The 13,624-nt window shown below is 38.5% G+C and overlaps 1 protein-coding gene across 1 annotated transcript; it reads right to left on the bottom strand.

Moving 5' to 3' along the window:
• Nucleotides 1–7,592: 7,592 nt before the first annotated feature.
• LOC114321664 (laccase-17) lies at nt 7,593–12,506 on the bottom strand. Its single transcript, XM_028268863.2, has 6 exons — nt 12,276–12,506; nt 11,858–12,009; nt 10,413–10,657; nt 10,152–10,280; nt 8,780–9,739; nt 7,593–7,965 (listed from the first exon to the last, which is right to left on the bottom strand). Exons 1-6 carry the CDS (start codon nt 12,384–12,386, stop codon nt 7,835–7,837), a joined length of 1,728 nt encoding a protein of 575 aa, XP_028124664.2. The 5' UTR covers nt 12,387–12,506; the 3' UTR covers nt 7,593–7,834.
• Nucleotides 12,507–13,624: the final 1,118 nt, after the last annotated feature.

The raw sequence follows: 13,624 nt of genomic DNA, 5'->3' as shown, positions 1-13,624 counted from the left end.
ATCCCTTGGGGAAAACAAGGCTTTGTCCCTTTTAATGTTATTTCAATCGTAGAGTGCGGTCTACGTTTCCCCGTACAGCCCCTCTTTTGTGAATTCCTTAGGCAAACCAAACTCTGCCCTACCCAACTTTTCACTAATTCCTACCGTATAATAAATGGCATTGCCGCGCTAAACGACCGGGCTGGTCTTAACCTCGGGCTAGCAGAACTCTTCCACCAATATTCTATAGGATTCGCTGAAGATGGATGGGTCTATTATTTAAGAATAAGACGCCGGCGTGAAAAGATAATAAAAGATACTCCGGACAAAGATGTGAACGACGACGATTTCTTCTGGGTATCTGGGAATTTTGAGGACCAACAAGCCCAGATCCCTGGTGACAGAATAAACTGGAACAAGGGGGTAGTCGGTAGGTTTATCTCGGCTCCATTGAACGCCTTTTTTTACTTCGGATTTCAATATTTGAACCGGACTAACAGTTGTCTTCTTTTTATGCAGACTCGAACTTCCTCAAGTCACAGTATAGCTACCCTAACCTAGCTACACTTCGTGCCGCGCTTCGATATCCAAGCCGAAGTTGGACCGAGCTATTGAATTTCCAGCCGACCTATCGATACAGTGTCAAACGAAAGACTAAGGTAACTGATTTCTTGTTGGAGGCTTCGCCTGAACCGGACCCAACCTTGCCCCAAATCAGATTAATCCCTTTAACTGCTGAGCAAGAGATGGCCAAGAAGAGAGCCGTGCGAGCCCTTCTGACTGAAACAAATCCGACCGAGGTACCGCCAGCTGGTCAAACTCAAGAAACCGTAGTAGTTCTGCCTTCTCAACAACCTTCATCATCTCGCCCGAAGAAGCGTTCCCGGACTACCCAAACCGAGCAACGTCTTATTGATGAAGATGAAACCATGGTTTCTCAAACCACTCTGCCAAGCCCTCCACCTAGCCCATAACTGGAGCACTCTAACCGAGCTACCTCCTCCAAGTGGGCTCCAAAAATCACCTTTCAGAACCGTGCTATCACGGATTCGGACTCAATGGTCGCAGAAAAAGACCACCTGATGGCCTTCAACTTGGCTAAAGGTGTTTGTCTTCTAGCCGACATAAGGCACCACAACCATCTGACCGAGCTGAAGGCCCTTCGCTCGTCCACAAAATCCATGGTGCTGGTGAGTTACCCCTTTATTTTTTCTAAAGAGATTTGTCTAATCTAACAGCTCTGTTATACTGAAAAATGTCTTACCATCCTTTTGCAGGTCATACAGAAAAACCATATCGCTCACAAGCGAGTGTTAGAACTTAGGAAAACAACAAGGCAAGCCATGGCAGAAGCTGAAGCCAAAACAGCTGAGCTAGAAGCATCTCAACAGAAGACCGTCGAGCTAGAGGGCGAGGTCACCCGTCTGACCGAACTAGTTGCCTCGGCTAATGCTGATAAACAAAGGTCACTGACACTGATGAAAAAAAAATACCTTCGTGAGCTGGCCAAGCTCGAAGGAAAAAAGAAGGTCGAAATAACGGAGCTTGAGAAGCAGTTGGAGGCTGCAAAGGACCGGGGCTTTAAAGAGGGTGAAGCCCTATACATTAAGCAGTGTGAAGCTGCAAAGGATCTCTTTTTTAAATGCGGGTGGAGGGGTGCTGTGGTGCAACTCGGTCATGGGCCTGAGACCGAGGTTTTCAATCCTCCTCAATACTTTATACCGAGCTCACTGGCGGAATATGCTGCTACCACTCAGCAACAATTTCTTGAAGATTCAGATGAAGAAGAAACCGTGCCCAACGATACCCCGGTTGTCAATGATCCCGCCTGTCATTCGGCTCGGTCGGAGCCAACGGTGGAAGATTTGACTGTCGAACTACCAACTGAAACCGTGTTTCCAACCGACACCATACTCCCGATCGAAACCGAGCTTCCAACTGAATCCAGGCTGCGAGTTGAACTTGATGCGGATCTTGATGATCTGTTTGCCTGACTTTGCCTTCTTCTTTTTCTTGCTTGATTTCTGTATTTTCTTTTTTTTGCTGGACACAAATTGTAACCGGGTTGGGGCCCCTCTTTTGTATTCGCTTTGAACTTGCCAATGAAAATCTTCTTTTTGTTCCAACTCTCATTACGGTTGATCTCTATACTTGTATTTTACTTTCTGATTGAAGTCTTGGACGAGGTATAGCAATCGCTTGCTGAGATACTTTATATTGGTCTTTAACATTTGCAAACATTTGCAACTTATAAGTACACCTGCCAATCATTCTTTAGCCGGGATCCCTACCTCAGCTGAAGAATACTTAAAGTTGGTTTTAATCCAGCCAACCGCTCTTTAGCCGACGTCCTTACTTCAACTGACGAGTACCAAGAGTTGGTTTTGTCCAGCCAACCACTCTCTAGCCGATATCCTTACTTCGGCTGAGGAGTACTAAGTGTTGGTTTAGTCCAGCCAACCACTCTTTAGCCGATATCCTTACTTCGGCTAAAGAGTACCAAGTGTTGGTTTAATCCAGCCAACCACTCTTTAGCAGATATCCTTACTTCGGCTAAAGAGTGCCAAGTGTTGGTTTAATCCAGCCAACCACTCTTTGGATCGATGCCTGGCATGTCGTATGGTGTCCAGGAGAACACTTCGATGTTAAAGGTCAGGAATTCCAAGACCTCTAATCTCTCAGTGCTGGACAATGACGAACCGAGCAAAAAGAACTTATCCGGGTTCTTATCATCTATTCCGACCTTTACCAAGTCTTTCACCGCTTTTTGGTCAGCTACTTTGCCGACTTCTGCGAACAGTTCATTGCTCTCAGGTTCTTCCACCGAATGAACATATCCCTTGGCAGCGTGGCTGCCATTAACCGTGACGAAGCACTGTTTGGACATAATTTGGTCTCCAAAGACCTCTTCAATTACACCGACTTCGTTGGGGAACCGCATTACTTGATGGTAGGATGACACTACAGATCGCATGGCATGCAGCCATGTTCTTCCTAAGATTATGTTGTAAGTGGAAGGGACCTTTAACACCCAAAACTCCACTTGTTTTGTCACGCTTCCTGCCCTGACTGGAAGAATGATTTTGTCAACTGGCCACTTTGGCATTGAGTTGAATCCGATCAGGGGGGATACAGCTGGTGCCAGGTCTTTGTCCTCTAATTTCAGTTGTTTGAAGGTGTCGTAGTACATTATCTCACATGAGCTACCTTGGTCTATCAGAATTCGCTTGACGTCATAATCCTTGATGCGGAGGGTGACGACCAGTGTATCGTTGTGAGGGCAATATATTCTTTCCAAGTCCTTGTCTGAAAAAGACATGACGTTCGTGGCCTTTGTTCTCCCATTTTTCATGGTAGGTTGGGCACTTAATACCTCCCTTAAGTGCTTAGCCTTCTTGATCAACCCTCTGAGCTCGCATACACGCTCAGGTTCGAATACTCCATGTATCACATTGATCACACCTTGAGGTGGGGCGTCAATTGGCATTCCATTGGGGTTATTGTGGTCCTGGGGGACTGGTTGCGTCCCTCCTTCAATGTATTTATCCAGGTGACCGGCTGCCACCAACTCCTCCAGATATTGTTTCAATGGCATACAATTTTCAGTGCGGTGCCCCTTTTCTTTGTGGAAGGTGCATCGCGATCTTTCGTCGTAGTCTTTCTGTGTTTCTTCTAACTTAGCTGGCCATCTGACGAAAGGCTCATCGCGTATTTCGCTCAAAATCTGGTAGATCGGTTTCTTGAATACCGTGATTATGGCAGTGCGGACTCTCAACCATCTTTTATCCTGGTCCTCTCCGTTGTCTCGCCTACCTCGTCCGTTTTTTGTTCGGACGTTCTACCGCGTTGATCTTTGCTGTGCCAGATTTTGTTTTGGCATGGGCGCCATCCTCTTCCACCCTAATGTGCTGATGTACTCTTTCCATCAAGGCCTTCATGGTAAGGGGCGGTGTCATGGTGATTGAGTCCCTTAGTCTGTTTCCGACTGGAATGCCTCTTTTGTATTGTGCAATGGCGAGATTGGTGGGGCAGTCCCCAATCTAGTTGAATGTCTCCCAGTAGCGACTGTTGTAGGATTTTAGTGTCTCCTTTTCGCTCATGTCGATGGAGAGTAACTGGTCAATCTCCACCGGGGTCTTGGTGTTCGTTCTGAACCTTGTGACGAATGCCTCCACCAATTGTGCCCAGGAGGCTATGCTGCCTTCTAGAAGTTTTTAGAACCAAGTCAAGCCTAGGTCACCAAGGCTTGATGGGAAGAGGATGCACATCAAAGCCTCGTTTCGTCGATATACTGCCATAACCTGGCGGAAGTGGCTTAGGTGTATGTAGGGGTCTGTCTTTCCCTCGTACGTGGTGAATTTGGGCTGAAGGAAACCTGAAGGAAGGGGTGCGTTTTCAATTGCCGGAACGAACGGCGAGGTCTGCAGCCTTGCTAATGCTTTGTCCGTTGGTTCGTAAGCAGGGCGTGGTAACGGCATTCCGACCTCGACGCTTCCATGCGTCCGAGGAGCCAATCGCTGAAGGGCAGATACCCTGCGAGGGTTGCGCGCCCTAGTATCCTCCTTCCATCGTGCTTTTTCTTCCAGCATACTCCGCAAATCGGATGATCTCGGCAACTCCGTCTGCCTGGATGATGTTTGGTGTGAGCGCGAGGGTCGATATGTACTTCTCTCAGTGTAAGACCTCAATGATCTCGTTCTCTCAGATCTGGAGTAACGAGTTCTGGAGGTTCTGGATTGAGTATCGCCTATTCTGAGGCTTCTACTCTCTGCTTGTGATGGTGTGGAATGTCTTCTATGATCTTCTGAGCGGCGAGGGGGCGCCTTGCTTTTGCGCCCTTCTCCTGTCGCCACTCCTTTTCCCTTCATCTGGCGTTTCATAATCTTCATGTCTGCCGCCATCCGTCGTATTAATTCGTCCTACTCCTTTACATGGTCCTCCAAAACTTGAGGATCAATCCTCCGCCTTTGTCTATCAGGACTTTGTGAATGAGGGTGACGGGGGCTGTTATTCCGCCTCCCCCTAGCATCGTTCCTAGGGTTATGTTGTTGGGGCTCCAAGTCCGCCGTGGGAGGGACATGAGGTAAACCTTCGCGCCTCCCACCTCCTTTTGGTGTTTGTCCATCAATGGCGGACTGTGGTAAATCTTCATTGTACGCCATTGATTCTAAAGAGGAAAAAGCTTGATCAAGAGGTTTTGTTCTTGTTTTGAAATTCCCACAGACGGCGCCAATTGTACGGGAAAGAAATAAATCTTCTCGTATAATCCTGTTGATCAAGTCTGCGCTCCTCCAAACGTCGTCGCTTTACTTCCTGAAAACACAAACGTGAGCTAGCCGGCGGGTGTGTGCCGGATACCTCTCCGATGCCTAAGTCAGCAAAATAGACAAAGACAAAAAGCTCTGTGTATTTGAGAATCAAAGTTGTGTGTTACCTCTCCATAGGTGATGTTGTAAGCTTCTATAGGTTCCGCGTGGCACAATCCTAGTAGGACTTTTACTCCTCCATGTAGAGTCCTCCTAGGATTCATACTCCTGAAAGATAATGCCTATCCTTCAACAACCCCCTCACTGCATAAACCAAGTGAGATGGTTCTATCATGGTCAGACTTCGACATGACCGAGGTAAGCATGGCTATGCTAAGTCGCAGACTAGACCGAGATAACATTAGCTCGGCTCTTCCATTCACTGCTTTTATCTTGGCTCTTCTTAATGCTAACCACGGTATGTCTAGACTAGAATAACCAATACTCCGATCCAAACCGGGATAACTTTTGTGAGTGACGACCAAACCTACCATAAGCTCTTTTGGGATCGGAGTAACTTTAGGTCTCTCGCGGGCCGGAGCAACTTTACACCTCTCTTGGGCCGGAGTAACTTCATGGCCTATTTACTCAGCACTTCGCAATGTGGCCCATAATGATCCATTACCCAGCTCGGCCCAATTTATAAGTATAAATTACCCTCTCAATAGCAAAATTTATATTTTAGTAAGTGTTGAGCGATGACTCGTGGGTTTGGTAAACTCACTTTGTAGTCTATTTTAAATGATTTATTATTTAAATTTTTTTCAAAAAGAAACATTTATAAAAAAAATTAAAATTAATTGAACATCAATAGTTAATGTTTGAATTATATTTACCTTAAAAAATAGATGATTTATTTTTAAAATTATATTTGTTGTACAATTTTATAAGACATACAATTTGATAATAACGTAATTATTAATATCAAATCAACTTAATTATTTACATAAATTATTTTCTTAAGAGTATAAGGCCCTGTTTGATTGGAGGATATGAAGATTGGGATTGAATATTATATTCGGTGGGGTCCATATATTCATGTTTGCAATTTGTTTTTGAAGGGGATATAATATCCGGTGGGATTGTATATCCCCCAAAAGTGGAGGATATACAATACCACCCCCCCATTATATCATATCCCCTTGGTTGGGATATGATGTAAAAAGTCCAATTTACCCTTTTGTCTATCTAACATAATATAATTTAATATATATTTTTGAATTTAATATAATATAATTATTGAATTTAATTTAATATTATTGAATATAATGTAATATAATATAATATAATATAATTTAATATAATATAATTTAATACACATTTTGAATTTAATATAATATAATATTATTGAATTTAATTTAATTTAATATAATTTATTGAATTTAATTTAATATAATATAATTTAATATAAATTTTGAATATAATATAATATAATATTATTTAATATAATATAATATAATATAATATAATATAATATTATGAGGGTAATCTTAAAAATTACTTGTTATATCCCATAATATATTTTGTAAAACAAACATGCATAACATATATCCAATCTTATATATCAAGTCAACAAACATGACTTGGGGATATATTATCAAATACCTATATCTTATTCATTATATATCCTGACTAAATCTCACATCATATTATATCCTTCATTTTATATCCTGTGAAACAAACATGGCCTAAAATCAGATTACCAAATTGGCTCCAATGAACTTAACAAAACCTCCAGGTTATGTTTGTTTAGTTACATAGGTGGAAGGATTGGACTACTAATCCTGTGGCCCCTATATAGCCCATATTTGATTGACAAAAATAAAAGGGAATTAGTAGTCCCATGGAATTATGAATACGCTTACATAGGGGATTAGCTTGACTGGGATTAAGAAAATAGTGAGGGGATTGATTTTATTTTATATAAAAATTTTACTTTTTTAATTTTTTTTAAGGCAAGTGCACTTGTTTGTTTTAATATTTGTTTTAATTTTTTTAATATAGAAATAATTTATTTATTTATTTTATACAAAAATAATTTAACAATTCCATCACTAATCATCTCTTACATTATCATCAAAATAAACACACTTGTACTTAATCCTCTCACTAATAATTCCCACATTAACAATCTCTTCACTAATAATTGTTTCACTAACAATTCCATTTAATCTAATCCGCCAAACAAACGTGGCCTTATAGTTGAATCACAAGCTTAAGCCATCTCCTTTATTTAAAAAGAAAAGAAGTGTATGCAGAATGTAAAGAAAAATTTAACCATATATTTAACAACTCTAGAGAGAGAAATTAAGAATCTGCTGAGACAATTCCTTTTATAAAATAATCGAATTGTATTACAAGCTTTGTAAAATAAACTCAATGTCCCTACTAAAATGCCTTTTATGGTGTGGGTGTATGGTAAATGAAACCTCGGCCATATCAAAACGCAATTACATCGTAAAAATACTTCTACACTGCTCTTCCTTTTAAAATTTTGAAAAAGAGAAAAGAAAGAAAGGACAAAAAATGAAATTTAAGAGATAATTTGGTCAACATTTTGGAAGATCAGCCGGTGGAGGAGGCAACTTCTGATGTGGAAGCTTTCCATCCATCACAATCCAAGCCATCTTCAATCCCCAGCTCGTGTGAATTTCTAGATGGCAGTGCATGAACCATACACCTATTGAAATATAATAATATAAGCATTTTAATTGTGAAAAAAAAAAGAAGAAGTTAAAATAAACTTTCTTGAGCAACTTTGTAAATTTTTGTTGCAATTTAGTCCAAAAGAACATAAGAAATACTATTTATACAAAAAATTTGTGCACATAATGCATAGAAGCTCTCACATGAATGTAGGTTCACATTTGGTGTACAGATAACATTTCTCCATGAAAAATGTTAAACAAATAAAATTCTAATTATATATTTCTTATTAAGAATGTCGTCCAACTAGAAATTAATCAAATTTCAATGGTTCTTATGAAAAATTTTAGTATAGAAGTTCAAAGTTAATTAAAAATTTTAAAGTTATCAAAAATCATAAAAATGTCTTCCCTAATGATATAACATAATGTTTTTAAAATATAAAACTATGACGGATGAAATTTAACCCTATACACATACACTGAAAAAAAAATAATTTTCAATTCTTCTCAAAATTAAATATAACTTTGTCACCCAAAATGAGAGTCGCACTTTTAGTGATCCTCATTGAATTTTTTAGATGACTGTCATACTCTTAATTTCTTTTATTATTGTACCTTCAATTCTTATACTATTAATTTTTAATCATTCAACAAATTACTTTTGGAGAAAAAAAAAAATTACTATCCTTACTCAGATTTATGTACAATTTTTAATTTTTATTTTTTTGGTTTGTTTAAATTGTTGTACATGGTGCCTAACGGTTAATTAAGCCATTTTAAGATCTATTTTAATAATTTAAAATGCTTTTTATTTTTTTTTAATATATGGAGCAGAAAATAACTCACCTGGATTGTCTGCTCGGAAGCGAATAGCAACCCAACCGCCGGAGGGAACGCCAACGGTGTTCCTCTCTGCCGGATCAACCAGATTAAACTTAGCCGGATCTCTCTTGGAATCAAAATTTCCAAAACCCTGACCCACCACAAAGAAATTGAATCCATGGAGATGCAAAGGGTGAGACTCAGCACCAATAATACTCGTATCTTGCAAAACCACCTCCACATTCGCATTAAATGGAAGCACCACGGCTTTAGTCCCACTATTCACCATTATATTGCTCGGCGGATTGCCCGTGTAGTTGAATTTCACCGGCGGGTTCGCTGGAAAATCAGTGGTGTAAACGCCCGCCGACTGTTTGAAGAAATGCGCCTGAAGAAGAGCAGTGCTCGGAAGCACAAACGACACGTTGTTTATTGAAGCCTTGAATCTCATGTTGTTGGGTCCTTGACACGTCTGGTTCTGCGAGCACTGGCTTACCCCCAGACCCACCGTGAAGAAAAACTTTTTATCTACTGTTTTAGGGAGGTTTGCGGGAAACTTTGCGTTCGCTAAGCTTCGGATTTTTTTGTTGAAATTCGTTGCGAATATTGTGTCATTGAATTTAGGAAGTGACGGTTTTAATAGAGGGAGTTTGGTGGTTTTGTTGTTTGAGGATGGGTGGTGGTATTCGAGGATTGCGGCGGTAGTGGTGTTGTCGAAGGGGGCGGGGCCGGTGGCGTAAGGTCGGGCGAATATGAGGAAGGAAGTTTTGGGGTGGTGGTGTTTGGTTTTGAGGAGGACATTGGTGGTTTGTCCTGGGGTTATGAGGACTATATTGGTCTTGAATGGTTTTGTATAGATTGCGTCCGCTTCAACCACGGTGAGTGTGTGGTTGGCAATGCTGAAGAAGAGTTCGTCGTTCAGTGCAGCGTTGATTAGGCGGAGGAGGTATGTCTTTCCTGGGTTCACCTTCAGTTTGAATGTATCTACAAGAAGCATAACCTTGTATATTACATGTAACAAGATGATATTTGAATTTTTATACAAAATTTGCTGTTAGAATAATGTGGCAGTAGCATATTTGTAAAGAAAAATGATTTGTATATAGAAAAGTTAAACAGAAAACACATCCAAAATGATGTGTCAATAGGTTTTTATTTATTTATTTATTTATTTATTTATTATTATTGTTGTTGTTTTGATCGGAAATGCAGGACTAATAAAAGGTTCATCATTCTGTATGAAAATTATGTATAAAAATTCTATTTGTATATCGTTACTCACTTATAAATCATGAACATAATTATAAGCATTATGTATTAAAATAAAAGAACCGCAATAAGTGATACGTATAAAAATTTTGCACAAGTTTTCAGACTTTATATCACCATTATATACCTTTAGCTGAGCAATTGTAAAAGGGTCCAGGAAGACCATTAATAGTGAAGGCATCAGAGAGGTTTGGGGCTCCTCCTGTTTGCAATGCTTGGTTGATTACTGTCTCAGTATTTGCTTTCCACCATTCACCTACAATTTGAAGCCAAGCCATTTGAGTTTTGTAAGGAAGAACACTATTCATAATATGATATTTGCAACACTAATGATGATGAATGAGTGACGAATTTTATTTTTTTTCATGGAAGTAATTGATTGAATTACCAAATATTATTGGGACTTCTTTGTGGGGCTGTGGGAATGGGTAAGGAATGTTTCTCTTTGGAAGGATGACAATAGGTCCATAGAGAGTCACTCTAAGCCATGAAATGTGGGCATGCCAAAACAAGGTCCCTCTCTGGCCAGTGATGGTGAACTTGTATACATAAGTCTGGCCTGTTTGAATTGGGCACTGCGTAACATATGCAGGTCCATCTGCCCATCCACTCCTTAGCTGCCTTATTCCATGCCTTCAAATTTCAAGTCGCATGTTAGTCAAATTTCAAGCTAGTGCATCCAACCAATTGCAAACAGTGGTATATGTATATATTAGCGATGGATGTAAACGCGATGAATGAGGAACACTGTTCAATATTTAGGCATAGTTTGACATCTTTAAAAAAATTTAAAAAATAAAAAAATTACTAAAAATGTTAAAAAGTTATTATTATTCATAAATTAAAAATATAAAAAAATTAATTTATTACATATTTTAATACAAAGACGTGACTGGTACTGAGAATTGATGGAAAGGCTGTCACAGGGAAAAAAAAAAAATTAGGTATATATATTTATTAAATTGGAGGGCAATGTTGGGCCAGTGGGGGTCCACCACGGGTCCTGTTTTGATAATTCAAACCGTAATGTGTAAAATTCATCGAGTACTATATGCTTGCAAAAAATCACGTTAATCGGATATGGATAGCTACATGATTAAATAAGTTTTGTATAAACAATAGATGGTGTTATAGTTAACGGTTGACAAAAAACTAACACGATCAGATAGCTATCGATATCTGATCAACGTGATTTTTTACAAACATATAGTACTCGACGAGTTTTACATATTGAATGTTCCGCTTAGAAAAACGAGACCCGTGGTGGGCCCACACGGGGCGAACAACACCGTCCAATTCAAGCCTGGAAAGGAGGCAATCATTTTCCATCTCCTAACAGCCGACTACACTGCCTAGGTACTGTACGGGCTACTCAATCACTTCTCCTATGCACTTATATAATTTTTTAATACACATTTTTTTCATAAAAAGTCAAAAAGTTAATCCAAACATTCATTTTTTTTCCTCAACTTTTTAGTCCAAAAAGACAAAAAATGTACTTATTTATGACATCCCAAACAACCCCTTATTGGATGTGACAGTTAAATGTGGAAAGCATTTTTGCAAAAATAAAAAGAGTGATTATTCACACCAAATGGGATGTATGTTTTTTGTAATACAGTAGATATGACACTTCTCTTTCTGCAAATTTCTATATCCCTTTGTTTCCTGCACTTTCAATCACATAATCAAGTTTTGAAAATTTTATGTCTCAAGATTCTCGCATGATCCTACGATTGATGGCTAGTACATTGGGATAGGATGATAGAAATTTAGAGATAGAGAATCCTTTGCAAACAATTAATGTATAATAATGGTGAGGTTGTTCCATACCAATGAATAGTGATATTGTTCTGGACATGGTTAGCAACCTTAACTATCACTGTGTCACCTTCCCTAGCAATAATCTGAGGCCCTGGAAACTGCCCATTGACTGTCACAATGCTCTTTGTTTGGCACAACCTTGTCACAGTTTGCAACTTGATCTGTAATTAAGTCATGGAAAAAAAAAATAAAAAAAATTAAAGCAACATGAACAATATTCTTAATTATACCAGAAACAACCTTAAAATAAAAATAAAAAAACTATTTGACTCTCCTGAGACAATGCAAACTGCCTAAACAGCTAAATGATCGTGTGGGTTCCCTGCATTTAGGAGTAGACCCCAGATAATCATGTAACTCTTAGAGCTGTAGGACATTGCCTCGGGAACACTAAAATGCATCAATTGAGCTGCGATGTTGTGCATACATCAAACTTGTAGTGCCTTGTGATGCCTCCATGTTTTGCAAGCACAAGCTCTGCTAAAACCCATAAACAACTCAAGGCAAAGAGCACAACCCTTGGGAAGCTTGAACCCATATCTCAATTGTTTCCTTTCAAAACTTGACAATTGTTTTGATTCCAAAGGGTGTTAAGAGACAATGTGGGTTGGTTTGAGTGATCACTCAAAGGCTGGTAATTGGTGCAGATGATGAGAAGAATTGAAGAGTGTGTATATATACTGAGAGAGAAGGAAGTGGTGGCGTTTGGTTAATTAGGTGATTTTAGGATGAGATTATTATTAGCTATGAGACTGAGGCTGTTGGGCCAACTTGACTCTTAGAGTGATGTTAAAGATTTGATTATTTTATCCAAATAATGTTTCTAATGGTTTCCCCAAGGTTCCAAAATTAACCCTTTTGGAAGTCATTCTGAATTGGCACAAGTTAAATGAACACATGAAAAAGAACAAAGTTAAAAGTAAAAAAAAAAAATTGTGTCTATTTGTTTTATTTTCGTACATTGAAGAGAGAGAGAGAGCTGGGTGTTTTTATTTTTTATAATATTTTTTAATATTTGAAAAAACTGATATGATTGGTAATTGTTAAAGAAGTTTTTTATTTTTATTTTTATTTTTGTTTTTATTATGGACAGTTTTGTGAGTCTTTTCAAACTTTTTCTTTTCTTTTTTAGTGAAAAATTACTATACAACAGTGCTTCCGACCCCTGGGGCCACCCCGTGACCCCCCAATGTCACGTGGCAGCCTGTCACTGGCTGAAACCCAAAAAAAAAAAAAAAAAAAAAATTTTTTTGGCCAATCAGTGAAGACCCCAGCACCCCACTGGGGGTCTAAGTCATTTTTCAATTACTATATTATTAATTCTTAAAGTGCTGTGAGGCTCTTGTTAACCTAAACCAAAGAATGTTGTAGAATTTCTCATATAATTTGAGAGTAAAATAGTCTATTCATAAAAATATAGAGATTCCCAAAAATATATATTTTTTATACAGAAAAGTAACTTTTGGAAAAGTAGATTATTATTCTTATTATTATTTTTAAATGAGCACTTAAAATCGATAGTTGTCATGGATGAGTTCTTTTCATCTTTTTTGTACTTGAAAATTTTATGGGTACAATTCTTTTTGGGTAAATTGAACTAGCCTCCCTTTAAGTTTTGAAACAAAATATAACAAGATCCATAGTTTATCGTTCAAAAAAAAAAAAAAAAAAAAAAAAAAAATCCATAGTTTTGAATTAATTTCAAGGCCTTTTTATTTATTTATATTTTTAAGTTAGACTTAAAAAATTGAAATTAATGCAAATGGAGTGAAGATA

Source organism: Camellia sinensis, chromosome 10 (genome assembly GCF_055761805.1).
Source record: "Camellia sinensis isolate YWXY chromosome 10, ASM5576180v1, whole genome shotgun sequence".
NCBI lineage: Eukaryota > Viridiplantae > Streptophyta > Magnoliopsida > Ericales > Theaceae > Camellia > Camellia sinensis.
The sequence above is the reverse complement of the archived record's forward strand: the minus strand, read 5'-3'. Positions and strand labels throughout refer to the sequence as shown.

Bases quoted from the DNA above. Each gene is read 5' to 3' on its own strand.
- LOC114321664 (XM_028268863.2), bottom strand. From the start codon at position 12,386: ATGGGTTCAAGCTTCCCAAGGGTTGTGCTCTTTGCCTTGAGTTGTTTA. The intron at 12,010-12,275 runs GTATGCACAACA...ACTTAATTACAG, and splicing joins CAAGGCACTACAAGTTTGAT to ATCAAGTTGCAAACTGTGAC. The intron at 10,658-11,857 runs GTATGGAACAAC...TGAAATTTGAAG, and splicing joins AACAATATCACTATTCATTG to GCATGGAATAAGGCAGCTAA.